This window comes from Diceros bicornis, chromosome 31 (assembly GCF_020826845.1).
Source record: "Diceros bicornis minor isolate mBicDic1 chromosome 31, mDicBic1.mat.cur, whole genome shotgun sequence".
NCBI lineage: Eukaryota > Metazoa > Chordata > Mammalia > Perissodactyla > Rhinocerotidae > Diceros > Diceros bicornis.
The window spans coordinates 3,631,162-3,654,589 of record NC_080770.1 but is presented as its reverse complement, the minus strand read 5'-3'; the positions used below and the strand labels follow the sequence as shown (position 1 = coordinate 3,654,589).

Here is a 23,428-nt window from a genome sequence, read left to right as displayed (position 1 = left end):
CTGTACAGCACCACTCTAACTAGTTCTAAAACATTCTCATCACCCCAAAAGGAAACCCTGCACCTGTTAAGCGGGCACGCCTCAGTGGAATTATTCTGGAAGACACAAAGGAAGAACGGGGCCATCACTGAACATAATCTATCAAAAATGGTCATGATATGGTTCTGAATGACAGAAATCCCTCGGATCCTAGTGAGACGGAGGCTGATATCCCCTGGCCTGAGTTCAGATTTCCCTCTGTGTGGTTTCCTCATCAGTAAAGTGCAGGATGTGAACGTCACCCTCCTTGTTGGGCTGGGATGAGGAACAGGTGCTAAGAAGAGGGGTGGAATTGGAGTAAGTGAGCACCGTGAATCACCAAGCCTCACCTTCCCCATCTGCGAAATGGGATGGCGGTCACCTCGCGGCAGTGCGAGGACCAGAAGCAAAGACACGTGGAAAGTGCTTGGCACTTAGTAGGTGTGTTGGCCCCAGTGGTGGGGGAGGGGCTCAGGCAGAGGCTGCCCATGCCTTACAGGGACAAGTCAGAGGCGGGAGGACTTGAGAGAGGGCTCACGTCAACCCTCGTGAGGTGCAGATGTGGAACCCGAAGGCGAGAGCGGGGCGGAGGGAAGGAACCAGCCACCCCTGCGGGCCCACTTTGTGCAGCGAACAGTGTGTATCTCCCTGGGCCCCCACCACGAACCTGAGGCAGGGGCACGGCCACTGCGCCCCTTGCATGGGGAGGAGCCTGAGGTCCAGGCAGTGAAGCGGCTGGCCCATGTCTCAGCTGGGAGAGGCAGTGGCCCCAGAACCCAGACCTGGAAGTGCTCTCAGGCCCCTTGGCCCGGTCTCCACTCCACTCTGGAAGCAGGCCTGGGACGGGCCCAAGGCACAGCATGAGTGAGGCTAGATGAGGCGCCCCAGCCAGGCCTGGCTTGCGCTGTGGGGTTCAGCCAGGTGCGCTGGGCTCCATGTCAGGAGCTCCTCTCAGGACACACGATTTTCGTGGACTGCTGTCTTCCCGAGCCATGCGTGCTTGGCACTGTGGTAAGCTCACTGGGGGTTGGGGATGGGACCCATGGAGGATGGCCTAGGACAGGGGCTAGGGCAGGGTGCACGCAGACAGGAGGGGGTGTCCCAGGAAGCAGACCCAGCATGGGCAACGGCACAAGGGTGTGATCATAGTGACGGGCGAGCAGAGGGATCTGGAACCGGGGGTGTGGGGGGGAGGCTCCTATATGTCCAATCTGACACCCAAAGGTACCAGATCGCACTGCGTCCCATGCAGGTTGTAAACGCAAGGAAAACGCACATTTCAGAAATAAAATGTAGGTGGACTTGCACGGGTGGACTGGGAGGGGCTAAAGCTCCTGGTAGCTGGGAGATGAGTCAGAGGGCTGAAGCCAGTCCAGGTGAGAGATGGGGGAGCCTGGCTGCAGTGATGGGGGAGGAGGTGCAACCAGGAGAAAGGGCAAGGAGAACTGACCAACTTGGGGTTGACCAGCTACCAGGGAGAGGCCAGTAGCCGGCGTCTGCTACATGGCCGTGTCTGCTTTGGAAACGCCTACGTTCCACATAAGGAGGCCAGAGCTCTGGCCTGCGTGCCTTCCTTCTGTCTGTCTACTCACCCACTCACCCACTCAATCACTCAGGCAACCATCCACCCACCCCTCCATCCGTCCATCCACCCATCCACTCATCTATTCATCATCCATTGTCCATCGATCCACTCATCCATCCATCCACCTTTCTATTCATCTATCCATCTACCCATCCATCCATCTGTTCATCCATCTGCCCATCCACTCATCCATCCATCATCCACCACCCATCTACCCATCCATTTATCCATCTACCCATCCACTCATTCATCCATCCGCCCATCCACTCATCTATTCGTATCCATCCACCCACCCATCCATCATCCACCATCCATCCATCCATTCATCCATTCACTTCCTGTCCTCACGGCCCCCCCTCCCCATTGCCACATTCTGAGTGTTGAGCACTTGCCAGGCTCTACGCCAGATGCGGGGGAAAAGGAGACAAGTCAGAGTCAGCCCCGGTCCTGTTCTGGAGGAGACAGGTGTAGGAGGTGCAGGGGAGGAAGGGGCAAAGGCAAAGCAACCTCCCAGTTGCCTCCGTAACATTGAGTCAGGGGGTCTGCTTGCCTCTCCCTCTGGCTCCTCCCACCAAAGGGGACACCAAAGACCAAGGTGTCTTCTTGGATAGCAGAGACTCTCCTGCTTTCTGGAGGAGGCTCAGAGGACCAGGCCTTTGGCCAGAGGTGGGGAATCAGGATGAGCATCTCCTGAGAGCCTACTGGATGCCAGGCACAGCCTTGGGGACACTTCCAGAACTGGCCTCCTCATCTTCTCGTTGGAGTGGTGCCCCTCAACCTCAGCACACTGCCCCCACTGGCAGCCTGTGCCTAACTCTGAACCTCCGGGCTCCAAAGGCTCAGTTTACAAAGCATGTCCATTCACAGGCGACCATCGGCTGGTGGTTACGGCGGTTTCAGGCAGAACACACAGAATTCTATAATCAGAAGACCTTGTGGATGATGTGGCCATTTTACAGATGGGAAAACTGAGGCCCCTGCAGGCAGCTAGTGTCAGAACTGGGACTAGGACCTGGCACTGACACTGGCAGGCCTGGGCCTTGTCAAGCTTGAAGCTGGCCCCTTGGACTTCAGGTTAGTGCACCAAATTACATATTTGAGGGCCAGCCCTGTGTCAGACACCGAGCCAGGGCCATGAGGGCTGGAGAAGGCAGGAGGAGGGAGATGTAGATATTGGCTTGGGGCAGGGGTGGTGGTGCTGGTGCCAGCTCCCACCAGCTCGCAGGGGCCGGTGGGAGGCATCTCTTCCCGGCTCTGCCTTCAGTGGCCTCATGTTGGCAGCTAGAAATCGGCCACCGGGGAATAGTCACACCACGGACACTGACAAAGGCTACAGACCAGGGCGGAGATAGCACAGGGGCGGAGGGCGGCCAGACACAGTGTAGGAGGAGCACAGAGGCAGAGGTTGCTTCTGGGGGCAGTGATGGTGGAAAACACCAGGAAGGCCAGTGTGAACCCTCTCCGTCGGCTGCCAGAGCAGCCCGGGCATTTTGGGAGGCGGAAGACATGTGCAGTTCCAGTTGGCACCTGCTCCATCCCAGCGGGGAACAAGGCAGGCCTGAGGGTCTCAGCCTGGAGGTGTGCCCGGAATCCTAGCCTCCCCCAGCTCCTCCTCTGCCGTTTCTCCATCGTCCCCCCATCCGCCTGCGCTCCCCCCACCCACACACCCACTCGCCACCTGGGAATGTACTAAATGAGGTCTGAGGGTGCTCTGAGCCAGCAGCCTCCCTTGCGGGGAGGGACTCAGCTCCCAGCCCCCAAGCAGGGGTTCCGGGTCCAGAAAAAAGGTGCCAGGGCCTCCTGCCTCACCCCACCAGAAAGGCTGAGACAAGAGGGAGTGTCCTGGGCCTCTCAGAGCTCTGGCTTCTCTTTCCTAGAGCTGAGTGGTCCTGGGGTGCCCCCGGGCCAGACTCAGCAGCTCCAGTAAAGAGCCCCTCCCCCAACCCGGAAGGCCAAGGGCTCCCACCCCCATGCAGAGCAGTTTCTGAGCTGGGTCCTCAGGCCAGGTGAGGAGACTCCTCCCATCAGAAAACCCCTGCCATTTTAGAGGGTCTGAGCACGTCCCCAGCCTGAAGAACCTACTCGCGCTTTGGTCTGGGGAGACCACAATGGTCCGAAGTGCCCGAGTCAGGCGCTTGCTGGGACACTGGCTGCGGCCAGGTCACAGTACACCCAAAGTCAAATCCCTGAGTCCTGCCAACCCAGCAGCCCCTGGCCGTCCTCAGGGCTCAAAGCTAGAGTGTACCCAGGACATATCGTAGGTGCCAGCCCTGTGCTCGGCTCCCTGAAGAGTATCTACTAAATCTGAATCTCAGAGCTCCGTGATGGGGGCAGAACCACAGCTGCCGATTTGCTGACTTTCGGACAACATCAGGTGCAGCAGAGAGTGAATGATCTTATTGAGCTGGTGAGTGGTGCGGCCAGGGGGGAACACAGGTCCCCGACTGGCTCAAGACTTTGCACCAAGCACCCCCTCCCTGACCAGACAGCGTCCTCCACTTTCACAACTCAGCTCGGACCCCGTGTTCCTGGCACCTGCTCTTCTCCTCACTGCTCCATCACCTGGTGATCTGTGCACGCTCACTCCCAAACAAAAACACACCAATCCCTCAATTTTCAATTTGGATCCTACTACATGTGCTGCAGGTGTGCCCAAAACCTGTGTCTGTTTACTTTTGACTTCTTAGGAGGGAGTGGGGGAAGGGCATGCCTCTGGGCTTCTCTGTTTTTTGGTGTTTGACGTGAAGGAACATGCAGCTGACTTGGGCTCTGACTTAAGAGCAGCCTGTGCACAGACCTGCCCATTCAAGGCTGCCTGGCTTGTTCCCAAAGAAATCCAGAAACCACCTCTCTCAAACTTTTCCATCATTGAAATGAAAAGCTCTTGGAACATAACAATGTGATTGTCAAAATAATAACTTACATAGGCAGGCTGGAAGATAAGGAAATCCCCCAGAATGCAGAGCAGAAAGGCAAAGAGACAGAAAACATGAGAAAGAGTAAGAGACGTGTAGGATGAACTCAAATGGTCCAATAGGAAATCCAGAAAGACTCAACTGAGAAAGAGAAAGTGAGAGGATTTTCAAGAGAATAATAGAAGCATCTTCTTAAAGCTGAAGGTGCTTCAATCTGAAGGAGCCTCCAGGATAGTGAACACAATGAAAAAAGAAGAGACTTCCACCCAGACCCACCATCATGACATTTCAGAACATCAAGGAAAGGTAGATACTACGAAGTTCTTACAAAGTTCCAGAGAGGAAAACAAAGGGTCACCTACACTGCCCTGAGAATCAGCACCGTAACTTCTCACTGGCAATAATTAGGGGCAACATGACAAGGAGGCAATGCCTTTATTGTTCAGAAGGAACACTATTTTGCATCTAGAATTCTACAACATTGAGCACATTTGAAAACTAAAGACTTTGCAGACATGGAAGTTTACACTCCACGTATCTATTGAGGTTGTTAGTTGAGTATGTGTCCCAGCAGAACAAGGGTAAAGAAACAACTCACTTATCCAGGAGCTCAATGAAGGGAAATCTCAGAATGACAGTTGTACCCTGGGAACTCCAAATTGGAGCAGACAGCCAGAGGACTCCAATAAGAGTGAAATGGATTCCAGTGATACACAAGAAACAGGATGACACTTTCATGGCATGCTAAAGAAGACATAATTCTTCTCCCACAGGAAAAAAAGAAAAGCAATCAGAAACTCCAGGAAAAACAAAAGCTTCATGAGAAAATCATGACCCTCATACCATGACCCTCATATTAAGCTGAAATGTGGCATTACTTTTATTGATGGAGTGGAACTAAAAAGAATCCACTGGGTTGTGATATTAGAAAGACCCTTCTTCTCATAGGTCTGTAAAGAGACACTGGAGTCCTAGCCCCATTCTTGGTGCTGATGTAAACATTTATATTATCACAACAACGTAATGCTTTCTGTTGGTTTTTAACTTTTGAATCCAACTTGTAGATAGAACCTAGAAGACTTAAATGTGGACGTGAATATAACAAAGGGTCAAATCACACTGTCTAAAATTTATTAAACAAGGGATGAGTTTGAGGATGTTATTTAAAGGTAATCAGTTAGCAGATCGGCAATAATTATTCAAAATTAGGGGTGGAACAGAGGAGTTCTAGAACTACGAAAGGCTCATGTTTTACAGCAAAGAATCAATAATGCATTACATTGTTAAATTAAGAAATAAGGGGATAATCATCGAGTTAGGGAGGTAACCATCAGAAGAATGAAGCAAAAACAGTTAAAAGTGGCTCCTCTGCCAAGTAGCGTTGTGTGGACGAGGCTGGGGAGAGGCAGAAGGACAACGATTTCTTTCCATTCCCAGGTTGTCTTGTGGTTTGCTTAAACGAATGAATGACATTTATTACATGCATGTAGTACTTGGATCAAAATCTGTGAAGGGAGGAAAAATGTTAACCTGAGAACGGATGAGGGGTGGGTCCCCTGGGGCAGTCAGACAGTGCGGGGACAGATATTGTGGACAAGAGCTGAAGGGGCCAACCTGGGGAAGCGGCAGGGGGATGGGGAGAAGGGCAGGACTCCCTAGACCCTCGTGATGGACTGAATGAACGACGGGGGGTGTGGGGGAGGAAAGGGAGGAGGAGGGGAGGAGGATGCCAGGCCTCCCACTTGGCACTGGGTGTGCTGCTCCTCATGATAGAGACTGCAGAGAAGAGCATTTTTTGGGGGGAAACCATAACAGGTTCAGATTGGGGCACATTCCCTGGGGCTATGGCTCATCCAAATGGCGACCTGGCTCCCAGCTGCCACATGCACGCATATGGTCACACTGCAGGAGCAGGAAGCAAGAGCTGGACACGCAGTTGTGGTGACTTCTTACTTTGCCTGTGCCCAGAGACCCATCTCTCTTTCTTGGTTTCAGAAGAAATTACCAAAGCAATGTATACTTGTAAAAATTAAAATGCAGATACGGATGGAATAAAAGGCGACCTTACCTCTCCCCCTACCCCAAGGAGCCGCCCTGAGGGCTTCACGATTAACCACTAGGCCCAGCCACCAATTAAGAGAGAGGAAAAACAGAGTATGTTTCCCTACGAATCCAGCCAGTGAACATACCCAGAGATTGATCTCTCTTTTTCAAGTCTAAGGGATAATAAAAAATATAAAAATATAAAATAATGGTGGAGGAAGAATGGGGGAAATCAGTGTTTCTTGCCATTCAGTTCTTACTACCTACACATCGAGGCAGCCTTCTAGAACACAAAGTTAGGGTTTCAAAGGAAAGCCAGCTACCCACACACGCGTTCACAGTTCAGCATCCTCTGGATTTATACAGCGCATGCCTCTAAGGAGCTGCAAGCACTAAACATACATTTTCTCATTCATTCTTACAGGAACACCACTGGGAATATGGCGTGAGTTGGAAGGATGATCTTCACTTTGCAAACAGGACTGGGAGTCAGGGACCGAGCAGAGAGCGGGGCAGTGAGTGGCCCAAGGTCACACAGAGACTTAGTTGGAAAGTTAGATGGACAACTTTGGACAGTCTATTTTCAAGGGCTTTGAAAGGCTTCAGATAATAGGCACACACACTTCTGTATTCAGAGTCCATCTCTGGAAAGGTCCTTAGGACACCAGCCACAGAGGAACTTGGTGGGGCTGGAAGGAGGTAAGGATGATGGAGACCTACTCTTCATGCTACTCTTCATTTGCTGCACATTTTGAATTTTTTATCCGTGTGTATATGTTTCCAAATACCAATTTCAAAATATATAAAAATTTGACTAGATGTTTGAAAGCCATGAAAATAAGTAGCTATGGATAGTGGGTATTCAACTGGTGAACAGGCATAATTTGCCATCCTTCTAATTCAATCTCTAAGAGAAAATTGGTCTCACCAAGGGAGAGGAATAACGGCAGCTTGGCACCTTCTTAGCCTCCTTCCCCACGTGGTGTTTGTGAATGCATTCCTTCCGAGAAGATTAGAGCTGCCTGTGCAGCTCTGGGCGTGTAGCAGAGGTATGGACTATGAGAAACTCGCTGCCAAGGGGGACTGGGTCTGACCCCACTCCCTTCTGGGTGCTCCTTCCTGGGAAACCCAAAAGAAGGGGGAGAGTCCTCCTCGCTCTCCCTCATCCCCACGTCCAGTGGAACCTGGCGGTTCCTGTCCGTTCTAATGTCACCCTACACCTTGAATCCATCCCCCCCTCCCCCACCAGCCCAAGCCATCACCCCCCGGCCAGGATGATGGCAACGGTCTCATAACCGGTCTCCATTCATCCTTCTGTCTGTTTTCCTTTAGCAAAGTTAATCAGATCATGTCGCTCTTTAAAAGCCACCACGAGCAAGTGTGAAAAAAATACAAACCCCTCCACAAACCACAAGGTCTTTCTCTGACATCGCCCTCTCTGCTGTCTTCTAGATCACTGTTCTTCCAGCATGTCAGGCTCTCTTTTCACCTCAGTGCCTTTGCACTTGCTGGGCTTGCTGTAGAGGGCTGATTCCTCCTCAACCTTCAGTTTCCTGGCTCCCTATATGAAGCTGGCCTGCCTTGGCCTGCCCAAGAGACGGCATGACAGTACCGCTGATGTGCTTCATCGCATTAACCACAAAAAGGGAATCTCTGGTTTATTTATTTGTTAACCTTGTTGTTGTCTTCACTAATTAGACTTTAATCCACATGAGGTCAGAGACTGTGCTTGTCTTATTTGTCTCCATATCCTCAGCTCCCTGAAGAGTCAGGTGTTGGTGAGTATTGGTTAAATAGATGGATAGACAGATGAGTAGAGTAGATGGGTGGATGGATGGATGGGTGGGTGGGTAGGAGGATGGGTAGATGGAGAGAGTAGTTGGTAGGTGGATGGATGGGTAGACGGATGGCTGGAAGAATAAGTGGGTGGACTGATGGATACGGATGGATGGATGTGGATGGATGGGTGGACAGGTGGGGGGGTACATGGATGGATGAGTAGGTGAACGGCTGGGTGAATGGATGGATAGATGAATGAGTGGACAGATGGATGGATGAGTGGGTAGACGGCTAAGTATAAGCCTAGCTAGCTGGCTGGCTGAGTGGATAGGTAGTTGGAGGGATGGGTGGGGTGTTGGGTGAATGGATGGATGCGTGGTGGACGGATGGATGGATGGAGAGGTGGGTGGGTGGGTGGGTGGATGGCTAGATGCAGTCTGTTCAACCTAGGGTGAGACCCTGAGGTCCCCCCGCCTCCCCCGGGTGGACTCCTCCTGGATGCCGCACGCTATTGCAGCTGGGGATCTGATTTAAGGGGAGTGGAAACTTGAGATCCTGCCCCCTGTGTTGAGAAGTGTTTTTAAAAAGGACATTGAAATATCTGTTAGGTCCTGTGTAGAAAAGGCCCTGAGTTCTCTGCTTTCTGACCTTGATCACGTGCCCACATTTCTAGATCCTTCCATCAGGTGCATGCTGGGCAGGTGGGGGGAACTCCGAGGAGGGAATCGGCTGGAGCGTCTGGACACATTCGACAATGAACGGGTGTCCTTTCACCATTCTGCTCTTCAGCCAAGTCCCTGAGCAAAGGTTTTGACGTAAGAGGGGGTGGGAAGGGGAGAAACCTCCCTACTGATTCAAAAACCGTCTCCATCGAGTCTCGCTTCCTATCGCATTTTCTTCAATTCCATTTGCATTGGCAGTGGGGCGGCCTCAGCCACAAGCTGCCTGCCCGGACCGTAACCCCACGGCCAACAGCGGATAATTGGCCTGGGCGGGAGCTGGCACGGCCCCCAGAGCTCAGCGTCTCATTAGGCCATTTCTGACATGAATTCTGAAGCGCGCTAACGAACTGCTGGCTGTTTGCACGGGCACCGCAGCACACAGCCCCTCGGACACGTTCCGCCTCCTCAATCAGGGCAGCCAGGGGTGCGCCTCTATCTCCAGTACCGGCTCAGGAGCTACGCACGCCAGTCGCCTGGGTTACGATGGCACGTGGGAGCCACAGGCTCCCCTGTTGCCCGTCCTCCATCGCCTCTGCCAAGTTCACGGTCTGGATGAGGTCAGTTCCGGGACACAGCAGGCTCCCACAGGCTAATCCGCGCCCCCTTTATGGAAAAGCTCAGGGGTCCCATGATCACCAAGGCAATATCATTGTTCTCTCCTCCCAACCCGCTTTACGAGCTAATGATTCTGTCTCGACAGGAAATCTGGGCTCTTGTCCTCGCCAATTTCTCTCAAGCCCAGGCCAATCCCTTGGCCAGCCCTGGGCAGGCACGTCGTCACCTTGGGAGAGAGGGGGCTGAGGACAGGGTTCTGTATTCCGGCCAGCCGGACCCCTCACTCAGGCTCAGACACTCACTCGTGTGGCCGAGGGCCAGATCCTTAACTTGGCCTTCCTTTCTCTGCTCCAGTGCTCCCGCCAAGTGGAAAATGACGCTGATTTACAAGGTCACCGGGAGGGTCGCGATCAGCGGTGCTGAGATCAGCGCAAGGCGGCTGGCACGTGGCAGGAGATGAATAAATAGTGCAACCATCACTCTTATTTCTCTCACTGCAGCGTCTCGGCACGTGAGGCCACAGCTGGCCTGCCTCCTTCACTATGGGAAAGTCAGGGCTCACTCCTAAACTTCAGTCAAGGCAGAGCTTTTCCCATTTGCTTAGAAGCAACCAATAGACCCGGATGTGGCCAGATGCCCCTCTCCTCTGCTTATCCAGGTCCTGGAACCCAGTGGGTTACCAGTACACATGTAAAACAAAAGCCTTCCTCTGGGGGCCAAGACACAGGGATGCAGACTGCTTGACTCCCTCCAACAGTGGGGAGCTCATCCCCTCCTGACACAGCTCTGTTCTATCACTGAGCAGCTACGACGGTCCCACATGTCTTCTGTTGGCAGAGCTGTCGGCAGTGTGAGTCCCTGGTGTGTTCTGGTCCTGCTGTTCTAGGTCCAGCCAGCCCGTTCCTACAGTCTTCTCTGTTCCCAGCTCAATCAAGTCAGGTCCTTCCACGGCTCCTCTGTGGGGAAGCAGCCCCGAATGCAGAGCCGCCTGTTTCAAATGCTGAGTGCGTGTGCACACCCACTCTCGCGCACACGTGCACACGAAGGGCGGCCTGTCGGCTGCTCTCTGCCACAGCGGGCCTTGTGGCGAGACGGCTCTGCCAAAGCCACAGCCCGTGGGCAAACTGCTGCTGGACCCTTCCAGCTCTCAGAGGCCCCTTTTCACCCGAAGCCCCACCCCCAGCCTGGACAGCCCTGGCAGTAACCATGGCAACAGCTCTCAGGCGCCCTCCTTCCTAGGATGGAAGCAAAGTGTGCCAGGCGCACCGACCGTGACCATGTGCCCAGGGTCCACTTTGACAGACAGCCTCCTGCTGCTGCAGAAACGATTCATCTGACCCAAATAAAAACTTGTCAGGAGAAGCCAGCGTCAGGTGTGGCTCCCTGGAAGCCACCAGCCTCGGAGCGCTCTCTCTGGGCTGCACTGATGGCCAGGCCACAGATCACAATCTGGCCTTTCGAGGTCAAAAAGTGGGCAGTCTTAGCAAGACCTGGAAAGTCTGCAAAGTCCCCCTGAGGAGGCGACCCACTCCTCTGTTGGGAGTGGTATTCCCGTTATAGCGCATCTTGTTTGTGAGAGAAAGAAGTTTGGGACAGGCGAGCACTAAAATCAGGTTCAACCAGCAAGTCCACTCCCAGGTATAGACCCAGAAACTGGAAACACGTGTTCAAAAAATACTTCTACACGAATGTCCACAGCAGCACTATTCACAGCAGCCAAAAGGTGAAAGCAACCCAAGTGTCCATCGATGGATAAACGTATACACAAATTGTGGTATTGCCATACAACGGAATACTATTCAGCCTTTGAAAAGGAAGGAAATTCTGACACAGGCTACAACACGGATGAACCTGGAGCACATTATGCTGAGTGAAAGAAGCCAGCCACAAAAGGACAAATATTGTATGATTCCACTCACATGAGGTTCCCAGAGTCATCAAATTCATAGACACAGAAATCAGAATGTGGTTCCAGGGGCCGGAGAAGGGGGTAATGGGGAATTAGCATTTAATTGGCACAGAATTTCAGTTTGGGGAGATGAAAAGAGTTCTGGAGATGGATGGTGGTGACAGTTGCACAAGAACAGGAATGCACTTAATGCCATTGAACTGTACACTTAAAAATGGTTAAGGTGGTAAATTTTACGTTACATATATTTTACCACAATAAAAAAATTAGAAAGAAAAAAGGAATGAAGCATTGATACGTGCTACAGGATAGATGAACCTTGAAAATATTATTCTAAGTAAAGAAGTCAGACACAAAAGGTCACATATAAGTATAATTTCATTCACATGGAACGTCCAAAATAGGGAAATCCATAGAGACAGAAAGCAGACTGATGGCTGCCAGGGGCTGGGGGCAGGGAGAACGGGGAGTGACTGCTAATGGTCAGGGGGTTTCCTTTTGGGGTGATGGAAATTTTGGGAACTAGATAAAGGTGGTGGTTGCACAATATTGTGAATGTACCAAATGCTACTGAATTGCGCATTTTAAGATGGCAATTTTAGGTTATGTGAATTTTAACTCACTGAAAACAAACAAACGAAACCAGGTTCGATCTCACAGCAGGCAGACGAGCATTAGGAGAACAGGTCTGAGTTGCTCATCACAGACCCCACTGAGGACCCTGGGGGGGAGGAGGAGGGAACCCAGGGCAGGGCATCCAGATCCTTCCCCAGTCTGGACCTTCTCTGGAGGAGATGGAGCTGGTGGGGTTCTCAGAAGGCGCCCCCTGGACGGCCGTTCAGCAGGGTGGGGAACAGGACCCTCGTGTCCACTGGGTCACGTAGCCTGCGTGTCCTTCCCTTTTCTGCACCACAGACTGTCTCTCGCTGAGCTCTCTGTCCACTTAGAACCTCTATCTGGGGGGGGGGGCGACAGCTTCTCTGCGCAGAGGGGCCTTTCTCCACACCCTTCCAGCCCGCAATGTAGGGAGACTTGTGCTGGTGACAGAAGCAAGGGGACAGAGAAACCTTGCACTCGGAGACAACAAGAGCTGGAGAGGCTCAAGTGGCAAAGGGGACACTGGCCAGAAATGCTGCTCATTTCCCAGCTGTTTGTGGAGCCGTTGTTCTGAAATAGGGTATGGCACCTCGCACAGCAGAAGCCCTGGCCTGCCTCCACTTCTCCCCGAGTTAAAAGGAAGGGGTCCAGGAGACCCAAGGATGCCTCCCCGGCGTGCGCTGCACGAGCCCGAGGGAAAATCCAAACGCCCCGCGCCACATCGTGAAGGTACAAGGTTTTCTGCAGGAACCAAACAATGCCCCTTTTGAAAGAAGCCAGAAAGCAAACCCGCCATTCTTAGAAGCTCTGCCTGCTTGGTGTCACGCGTGGCAAGAGGAATGAGCCTTCCTTGTATAAAAACCTCACTCGGCAGGATCGAACATGGAAAATGCAGATGAGGTGGAAACCCAGAGCATCCCAAACACTCCCCCGGGGGGATGCTGCTGCCTTGATGCTGCCTCGAGGCTCCTGTGGCCAGGTGTTCTCATCTTTAACATTTGTAATGCTTTCCTCCAAACAATGCTGGGTTTTCCTCCTCCTGGAAAGACAGCCCTCTCCCTTGGGCCACCCCACAGGTGCGAAACAGCAAACTGCGGGCAGCAGGGAGACGCCTCTCGCAGGTTCCCTGGAAGACGGTGGCTTCCATAATCCTAGTCCACGTTCAGGGGGTCAGGGTGGGCACGCAGGGAAAAGCAAGCCAAGGGGTCCAAGAGCTCCATGCAAGATGGTCCAGTGCTTTCGTGGCACACGCGAGCATCTCTGACCAGAGGGGGCCTGGCAGAAAAAGAACACGTCTTACCTGGAAGCATCGAAGCTGTCATATGAGCCAACCGTATAGTGTCTGAAGAGTTTCTTGCTGCGGTCTGCACGAGTCTCTGTACAGAGAGGGAAGAGAAACACCATTTAGAAAAGGCACGGTCCCTGAATGCTGAAACCACACGGGGCTGGCCAGGTTCTTATTTATCTGACTTATGAAGAGTGAGACCCGCTCTCCTGGGGAAAGATCTGGGAGGAAGATGAGGTCTTGTTCTGGGGCCTAACTTCGCAAAATCTGGGGAATGCATAGGAACCCCAGGCTGACTACGTTCCAGGAGCTCCGTTCCAGGAGGGAGGCAGAGTCCCGGGGTCCCCAGCTCGTGGAGGATGCAGAAGGAAGCACTCTGCAAAGAAGACAGGGCCATGCAAATTCAGGGCGGAACAGCAGCAGCCCATGGGCACATGGAATCTGCTAGAACAGTATTCTCAAGTGATGCTGCTGAGCCTTCTAGCAAATCTGAGAACCTGTGAATGACTGCCTTTGGGAAAAAGGAACGTTTATTGTTATTTTTCTGATTACAGTTGCTTTCTCCTAAAAAAAAAAAAAAAAACGAACAAACATGATTAATGTTCCTAATTAAGTCCTCTGCTTGCTTCCCTTACTCAGCAGATTTAGACGTAAATTTCTTGGGAAATGATATGAACGATGTAATTAGATTTAACAGACAGCTCAGGGCTGGAGGGAAAAAAATCCACAAAGCAAACACAGGAAATATGGAGGCACACAATTCACGTTTTCGATATTTTCCTCCTAAGTAAAATCTCCGGGACAATCTCCTTCCTAAACCTTGGAAAAAATACAGAGAAATTATGCAAATGGGCTTCAGGAAAATAGCTCTAAATCACATTTAGACTCCTGCAACTCTCTGCTGTCAGTCTCCTTGATCCCACATTTCAAAGTGAATATGATTTTATTTAAACCCTCAAATGCAAATTTTCAGTTCAAATGTGAACACACGTCAGGGTCCTGAGAAGGTCAGAACAATACCCGTCGGCTCCTTTTGTGCCCAGAGGCGGTCTGTTTGGCAAAAATGCATGCTCCCTTTCTGTGTAGCCTGGAGTTGCCTTTGAGGGTGAGAGAGGAGTAGATGTCCAGCCCAGGACTACATTTCCCAGCTCTCCTTGCAGCCAGGTGTGGCCATGTGACCAGTTCCCACCAATGATATGTGAGCGCATTCCATTGCAAGGGTTGGGGGGTTCCTACCAAGCTTGGCTTCTATGGAAGCCAGTGCGCTCTCCTTACTCTCTCTTCCTGCTTCTCCCAGCTCAAAGCTGGGACCCCCAGGCCCTACAGGATGGTAGAATCCTCTAGGACTCCTGGAAGATGCCTGGGTCTCTGTGCGTTGAACTGCGATAGTGTCCAACAATTAAACTTCTATTGCACCATGCTACACTCCAGGGATTTCTTTGTTACAGCAGCTAACAGTGCCTTAATTGACATGGGGGCTGGGGTCCTCTGTGACTTGGCTCCCACCAGCCCCTCCAGCCCTTTCCCATCACTCCCCCTGAGGCTCTGACAGTACAAAACTTACAATGCCCTGAACAGCGACATTTTCACCGCCATCGTCATCACAGACACTAATTAAGCACTTACTGCATACCAGGCCCTGTTCTGGGCCCCGCTCCTGTATTCACTCATTTAACCATCACGACCCTCTAGTGAGAGAGTGTGCACGCCACTTTGCAGGCCAGCCAGGGGCGGCCCCTCTGCTTTCTGCTCCAATTCATGCCTTAAAATCCCTTCAAATCCCTGCTCAGGACCTCAGGGGTCCTCTCCGTGGAGTTAGAGACACCCTCTGCTTGGCATGTCTCTGCTGCATCATCACCATCCTCGTTCTCACTAATATTTATTGAGTCCTTCCCATGATCTGCGGCTATCTGGGCTCATCCACTCGCTGATCACAGCAGCCCAGCGAGGGAGGTGGGAACACCGGACCCATTTCATGGATGGTGATGGTAAAGGCTGACCAGGCAAAGTCACACACCCACTAAAAGGCAGGGTCAGGATGAGCCCTCAGGCCGGCAGACGGGCTCCAGAGCCCAGGCTCAGAACCACCAGACCACACTATCCAGCCCCTGGAGAGGGTCCAAGTCCCCGGCACTCTATGGTGCTCGAGGGTGGGGATTTGGCCTTATTCCTCTCTGTTGCACCCCCAACCATCTGACTCCTGGTAGATACCAATGTAAATGCTTGCTGACCTAATCTAAACATCCCATTGTAAATTAGCAAATAAAGATACACTGCACACCATCAGAGTGGCTCAGTGCACAGGGCCCTCGCTGGGCCGGGCACTGGGCCAGCCAAGCTGCACGCACGTCCCCTGTCCTTGGCACCTGGACCAAATGTGCCTAGATGTTTCATGTCTCCCTCCCCCTCCTCCCTGGCCTTCTGCATTGCGCACATGTTCAATTCTAGTCATCATTCATCAAGCCCACCTGGGAGCCAGGCCCTGAGCTGAAAATGCAGGGATTAGAAGGACACTCAGAGGGGGCGGGGCCTCAGCGCTGTTCCCTGGGGCTCAGAATCCTGAGGGTTGGGGAGGACAGAGCCCATGGATGCTGCCCTTCTGTGGGCTGGGCTGAGGGCCCCAGCAGTCAGATAATTGTGTGGAGGGAGCACATGGGCCAGGCAACACCTCTGGACAGGCCAGCCCTGCCACATCTGTATGGGGCCACATATGTGCCAGGCCCGGAGGGATAAATGAGATTTGAACCTCTTTGTGGGGTTAAGCAGAGTAGTTCATGAAGCTTCTGAAGGACCATGGGGACTGGTTGTTAATTGTTATTATTACTCTTAATAGCCTCTGCTGCCTAAGCCCCACGTGGCAGCTCTGTGCTGGTTGTCTAGGGAACCACTGGTGCCGAGAGCTGATTGGTGCAGGCCCCTGGCTGAGGTCAGAGGTTCCAGGAGCAGAGAGACTGTGGAGTGAGTGTGTGTGTGTGTACGTGTGTGTACACGTGCATATGTTTATCAGAGGTAAAAAATGTTTTAGAAAGGGACTGTTTCTAGGTCACTTAGCCAGTGGTTCCTAGACTTTGGGATATTATGGACCAACAAAATTTTAAACAAAGGAGGGAAGGGTGTAGACCAACACAAGTTTTATTAAATTTTTAATTTGGTTCAGTAAGGACATTAATAACAATAAATTCCTCTTCATTACCACGATTATTTTATAAGAGAAAGGGGACCTTTAGGAGGGATATTATCTATGACTGCTTTGTGAAAAACTCCCACTGCACGGGCCCTCTCTGTCCTCTGGCTTCCCGACACAGTCATGTTTCTGCCCCGGGGTATGGCCTCAAGGGGCAGGGAAGGGGTTCTGAGGGACACTATCACCACTACCATCATCAATGTCATCACCACCATCAACACTATCACCATCACTCTCATCACACCATCATCATCACCATCATCACACCAACATCACCATCACCCTCATCATCACCACCCTCATCATCACCACCATCATCAGCATCAAAACCATCATCACCATCATCATCATTGCCATCACCACCACCATCATCATCATCACCGTTATCATAACCATCACCAGCATCAACATCATCACCACCACCATCATCACCATCAACATGATCACCACCACCATCATAATTACCATCATACCATCACCATCATCATTACCACCATCATCAATGGTGGTAAGAAAGGTGAGGCTCAGAGAGGTTGAGTGAGTTGTCTAAAGTCACTGAGCTGGCAAGTGGCAGAGCCACTGCACAGTACAGCCTCCTGGGTTACTGTCCACTTGGGGTTCCCGGGAGGAGGCATCTTCATGAGCAGCCTGCCTAAGTTCAGGTGGCCTCCACGCCCCTGCCATGTCCTGTGGACCTGCCCTAGCCCAGCCTTGGTTTCCAACCTGGGAAGAGAGGGGGTGGGCTAGATGGCTCTCAGGATCCTTTCCCCCCTATTATGGTGTATGCCCCACATCATGTCCAGGCTTGGCCTCTGCTGGCCCCTGAGACCTGCTGTTGCTGCATGGGGAGGTGGGGCTGCTGGCTGCCTGGGCTGACCCCTTCCAAGACTCACTGGAGCTCACTGATGCAAATGTGAGTCAGAAATGAAACACCGTGGCCTGGGCAGAGGGATGAGCAGGAGGACGTCAGAGGCCAGGCCAGCATCCCTGTGGGTTGATGACAGCAAGACGCCCGGCTCTTCAGGGCAGCGTCTGGGCCAGAGCTGGAACGCCTGCTGCTGTGTTAGCTTCCGAGATCACTGGCCTTTGAGAGTCTAACATCGGCTGCAGCCCCTGCCCCTCCCCACCACTACAACTAGGCAAAAAGTGGGGCCCGGGTCTCTCCGCAGCAGCAGAGCCCACGATACATGCCACTGTGCCCAGCCCAGCAGGTCTCAGGTGCAGTGGTGCGTCCAGGGGAGTCTGCACCCAGCCCCCATGGCTGTGGTGGGAATGGCCCCCAAAGGGCGTCTCTGGGTCTGCCCTGCCCTGCCCTTGCCCCGCACTGGGATCAGGAGGGACAAAGGAGACACCACGTGCCAGGCCGGGGACTGAGAAGGTTACCATGCTGCTGTCACAAACCTCCCAGAAGGCCTCAGTCCTGCAGACTCTGGTTAAGTGAGGTTGGTCTTAAGACCCCGCAGTCCCTGGTCACGTCAAGGGCAGACACTGGGAGGCTCCTGCGGCCTCAATATCGGGCAAAGGGACCAGCGTCCTGTTCTTTGAGGTCCCCCATGGCACAGAGCTGGAGGAACTGCAGCCTCGAGGGAACCTGAGGAGGTAAGGGTCCATTGCCAGGTCCTGGGGCAGCTGTCTGTCATTCCGATGTGGACGTGGACATGCATACTCGAAGGCTGCAAGGCAGCTGGCCTGGTCACTTGCACACCCAATGCAGCCCACGTCAGTTCTCTGGGTGCAGTCAGAGGTCCCAGGGGTCCCCCAGAATCCCAACAAGAACCTCTGGGCCCCCGCATCTGCCTCCACCTCCCACCACACACTAGCACCCTCTGTCCTCCCTTTGCATTACAACGACGGGCCGGTCACACCCTTCACCATCCAAGCGGAACAGACATTCCCCTCCTCCTGGTGGGCCGTCCCTCAGGGGATGATCATGTGACCAGCTGGGACGACGAGGTCCTAGTCCTGCTGCTGGGATTTCTGCTTTTGAGGCCACCCTAGGGGACAGGTTGCCTGCGAATGACCCACACCGAGCACATCAGAGCAGCTGGGTAGAGGGAGGGAGGGGGACTGACCCACTGCCCTGATAACGTGGCTGAAACTCCTGCACACAGCCGTGCCTGACTTTTCAGTTAGACAAACCACAGACATCGCCTTTTTGGCGCAAGACAATCTAGCTTTCTGTTGTTTAGAGCTAAAGAGCTTGGAGCGATACAGCAATGCATTTCATCGATTGAGACCGCACCTGACAGCCAGGAAATAGCCACCCGAGGTGTGGCACACCCACGGATTTTGTGTGCCCTCATCCCTTCCCGGGGGAAATGCCTGCTCCCTTCACCACGTGGGGGTCCTGGAGGAGCTCCCATCATTGTCATGCTGGACACTCTGGACCCCGTCCTTAGTACTGAGGGACCCATGGCCCTCGCAGGGCAGCTGGCCTTTTTCTGAGATGTTCTGAGGTCTGGATGCTGAGGACGGTGATCTCGGCTTCCTTATGGGGCATGATGTCCGTGGATGCAGGCTGTGGGCAACTAGTGGCCGCCACACAACAATGCAGGGCGAACCAGTCTAAGAGCACAGCCAGCACTCAGCCAGCAGGAGGCAGGGCTGAGAGCTGGGGTGGGGGACAGAGACACAAAAGGCCTTGAGGCCGAGAATCCCAGGGTCTTGGCTGTGGTGGTCAGGAGGGCTACTCATCAAACATTTCTGGCTTTCCTCCCTCTGGGCATGTGGTTGGATGGATCCTTGAAATTAGTTTTGGCTGATGAGTTTTGATGGATGGAGCACTTAATTCCCAATGCAAGACCACGCCTGCCCCCAACATTGTTTTTTTTCCTGGGGCATGGTGACCAAAACATTTGAGATAGTGGTTGTCCCATCAGTATGGGTCCCCAAGGGAGTCCCCTGGGACACAGGACAGACATGTGGCATGAAAGAGAAATAAACCTTTGTGTCTTTAGGCCATTGAGATTAGGGCCTGTTTGTTATGGCAGCTTTATCTAACCTAAGCTGACTGAGGCAGACCACGCATGGCTTTCGTGGTCATGGGAGCCAGTACGTTCCATGTTTTCTCAAGCCTGGCGGAGCTGGCTTTCTGTCCCTAGTAGCCAAGAGTCCTGGAAAATAGAGAGAGGAAGACCAGACAAAATTAAGGCAAAGGCAGAGTTGGCTCCTTGTTGAGAGAATACCCATACCTTCTGGGAGAAAGTGGAAAACCATCTGACAGACAAAAGGAACGTGTCCCACTAAATGTGGACAGAGCATGGCACAGGAGCACATGCCTTCACATGTCTCAGAGGAGAAAGGCTCTCTGCTTATGATAAAGGAGGCAGATAAACTAACCAACCAAGAGGGAACTATTTACTTGTCTGTTTCCTTAACCATGCAGAAGCTTCTTGAAGGCAAGAACCAAGTTGTTTGCAAGTAGGCCGACCTCCTTGGCCCATGCCAGGCTCAGTGCTTCATAGAGCAGGTGTTCAGAAATGTCTGTAGTCCCACACAGCTTGGAGGCCAGCAGTCACTACCACCCTAGTCTGAATGACTGTCACCTCTCGCCTGGACTCTTGCAGTAGCCTCCAGTCTCCTTGCTTCCGTGCTTGTCCCTCCCCTTTAGCAATCTACACTTCACAAAAAAATGTAAGTCAGGTGATGCCACTTGGCTGCTTAACATTTTCCCAATGGAATGAGAGTCACATCCAAGTGCCCTCCGACAATACAGGCCTATGTGGCCCTGCCTGCTTTTCCACCCTCACCTGCCACTGCCCACCCCTTCTCATCACTCCACTCTTGCCGTATTAGCCTTTTTTTTGTTCCTTGAACACGGCGAACTCATCTGCACCTCAGAGCCTTTGCACTTGCCAAACTGTCTGGAACGCCTTTCTCCAGCTCCATTTCACTGCACTGCTAGATCCCAGCTCCTACCACACAGCCTGGCAGGTAGCAGACGCTGAGTAACTACGGGATAACTGAATGAAGGGATAGAAACCACACACCCTTGGACCCTCTGCTCCTATGCACCATTGGCAGTTTCATCTCCTTGGGTGTGACTGTGACAGGTGGAAGACAGAGCACAGAACGCTGAATTTAGTTGCTCCTGGGGTCTGCCAAAGGAGTGGAAGCAGCCTGTCCCACAACCTGAGGAACCCAGTTCTAGTCCTGGCCCCGGTGGTGACGATGTGACCTTCTCACTCTGCCTCCTGGGCCCTCACCTTCTCGACTATAAAACCAGACGGTTGGACGGAAGGGCTCCAGAGGCTCTGACTTCTCAACACAACACATCCCCTTGGTCGACGATGTAACTGGGGGCTGCCCCCATCCCAGGAGAGGGCGGTGCGGCCAGGCGCCCCCCACAGGCTGGGCTTAAGCTGATGAGTCATGGAAGCTTTTATTCACGGCCTAGAAAAATCTACATGGAAAGAAAAAGAAGGAAACCTAGAAATTCCATCCCATACACCTCTTGTGACTCGTGAAAGGGAGTGACAGATTGCACGACAAGCTTCAGATCGTCAGCATTTAAAATTAGCCCTTTGTGCAGAGCCGCTGGAAAGAGGATCCCGTACAGCTTGGCGAGCAAGCCAGGAGGGGGCATCCGGGGAGAATCTAATGGCCTCAGACCCTCGGGTGTGACTGTTTCTGGAAAAGGAAATAAGAAGAAGAATTTTCTCAAATAAACTTATTAAGACTCTGAAAGGCCAAAAAATAATTGACAAGGACAGGTGTGGAGGAGGAGGACTATAGGGCCGCCGTGAACACGCTGGCCCCTTATCCTGAGCCAGATTCCATGTGGGACGGTCCCCTTGCTCACGAGATGCCCATGGATGGGAGAGGCAGGGAAGGAAGGACACGACAGCCTGCATTTAGACAACACAAATGTGAGCTTAAGCCCCATCTGGCTGCATGGCCCGGGGCAGGAAACAGCCTCTCTGAGCCTCAGTCTTCCCCTCTGTAATATGGGGCCAGAGCAGAATCGGCCTTACAGTGTTGCGGTGAGGACGAAACACAATCACACTTCTAAGGAAGTCCCTTTCCCAGCGCCAGGCCCAGGTAGGCTGTCAAGGACTGTCGGCTACTGTTGCTCTTTGGGAATTTGTCTTGGTCTTTCCTGTCTACACCCTCTCTGAAAGCAACCCTCTGCCCCGGGACAGAGGAAGACCCTGATCATATCTGCATGTGGAACCTCTAACCCTGGTTAGAGGTCCGGCCCATGAGACCGTCTCCTGGGAATTTGGAATAGAAGTGGGACAGTCTCAGCTTCCTGTCTGAACTGAGGACTTCTCGACTCAGGCGCTGAGGGTGTCACTGTGGGGAAACTTGGTGGGGGGCCGAGCAGGGAGGGAGACCGAGGTAAGAGGCCCAGGGCAGTGACGATGCACGTGTGGCTCTGGAGAGAGACGGCTGAGCTGTCCTGGCTCCCGACAAGGCCCCGTCCTGCTTCCAGAACCTGCTTCTAGAACCAGGGGAGGCAGGGCCACGCATTCTGCCCTTGGGGTCCAGGAAAGGCCCCTGCATCCTTAGAATGGAGTACGTTTCTTCAAGTAACCCAGCTCACGTGGGTTTTAGGTTTCTTGCAACCAAAGAGGGTTGCCTTTTGGTTATTCTGTTGCTCTGGGTGGAAACAGTGGTTACCCAAGTGGACAGCGATGGTGTCTCTGCATTTCATCCCAGGGCCTGGTTTGGTGGCCCGTCCACCACAATAGTGGGCTGCCAGGGCGTTCTGGACATCACACGGCTTTGGGCACCCTTGCCTCCAGTTCCTAAAACTGGCATTTACTGTGACAATCAGCAAATGCACCCACACAGTTCCAAACACCCCTAGGGGGCAGTGTACCCCTCAATGAGAAGCACGGTCCTAGTAGTCCTAGCTACTAGCCGACATCCCTGGATTATCTTTCATCAAAGAGCAGTTAACAGTGACCAGACGGAGGGCACTGGACATGCAGCAGGGTCCAGACGTCTCCTCTCCATGACAAAGACCCTGGGATTGGCTACAGACATGAGACCAACTGCAAAGACGACGAAACACTTCCAGGTCACGAAACACTTCTGGGTCACGAGGTCTCGGCTCGTCCGCCATGATGGAGGGATTGACATATGGAGGCATATGACAACACTCTGAGCTCTCTGTTCTTTTCCGTTCTTTCCATGCTGTTCCGTTGTGTTCTTTTCTGTTAATTTCCTCAAGTGCAATATCCCAAATCTACTTTCTTTATTGACCAAAAGCCCAGAAACTATGGACAAGTGGTAAGACCACGGCGTGTGTCTTGAGGAGGAGATGAAAGGAATATGGATTTAGGCTCTTCTGCCGACCGCCAGGAAGGTTTTAAAACATGAAAGGAGAATTCAAATTCCCGTGAATTCTGACAGATTAGTCCACAGGTGAACATGGAGAGCTCAACTATGTCAGCAGACGCAGCTCAAGCGCGGAAAATACACGAAAACGGCCCCAGGACCCTGGGCAGGTTATGAAACAACAGACTCTCTAGACCAAGAGTGAGTGACGGCCGCGTGTGACGTGTGAACTAGGAAGGGTTCTTTTGGAGGACTGCGTCCGCTGTCCCCTCTCGGCCGAGGAATGGGACAGGAGAGGAGTTTAAAAACCAAGAAGGGCCGGAGGGAGAGCTGGCCGAGAGGAGACACGCGAGGCTGGCGCGCAGACAGAATTTCAGACGGCTCCACCACCTTTACCCCTGGGGTTACTCCAGGGATAATGTCAGGTCGTAATGCAAGAGGGACGCGATCCAGGAGGGACTACTGTAGCCCCACGAGCCCTTTACAGGACAACGGTTTCCCACCCGTGAGAAGGGGAAGCAGGAGAGATTCGAAGCCTGAGAAGGACTTGA

The 23,428-nt window shown here is 52.7% G+C and overlaps 1 protein-coding gene across 1 annotated transcript in view; it reads right to left on the bottom strand.

The window, feature by feature from the left end:
• Positions 1-23,428, bottom strand: part of SHANK2 (SH3 and multiple ankyrin repeat domains 2) — a 572,646-nt gene that overhangs the window by 185,809 nt on the left and 363,409 nt on the right. The window contains exon 14 of the mRNA XM_058526174.1: positions 13,424-13,499. Within this exon, the coding sequence (XP_058382157.1) occupies positions 13,424-13,499 (76 nt within the window). The remainder of the gene's footprint in view (positions 1-13,423; positions 13,500-23,428) is intronic.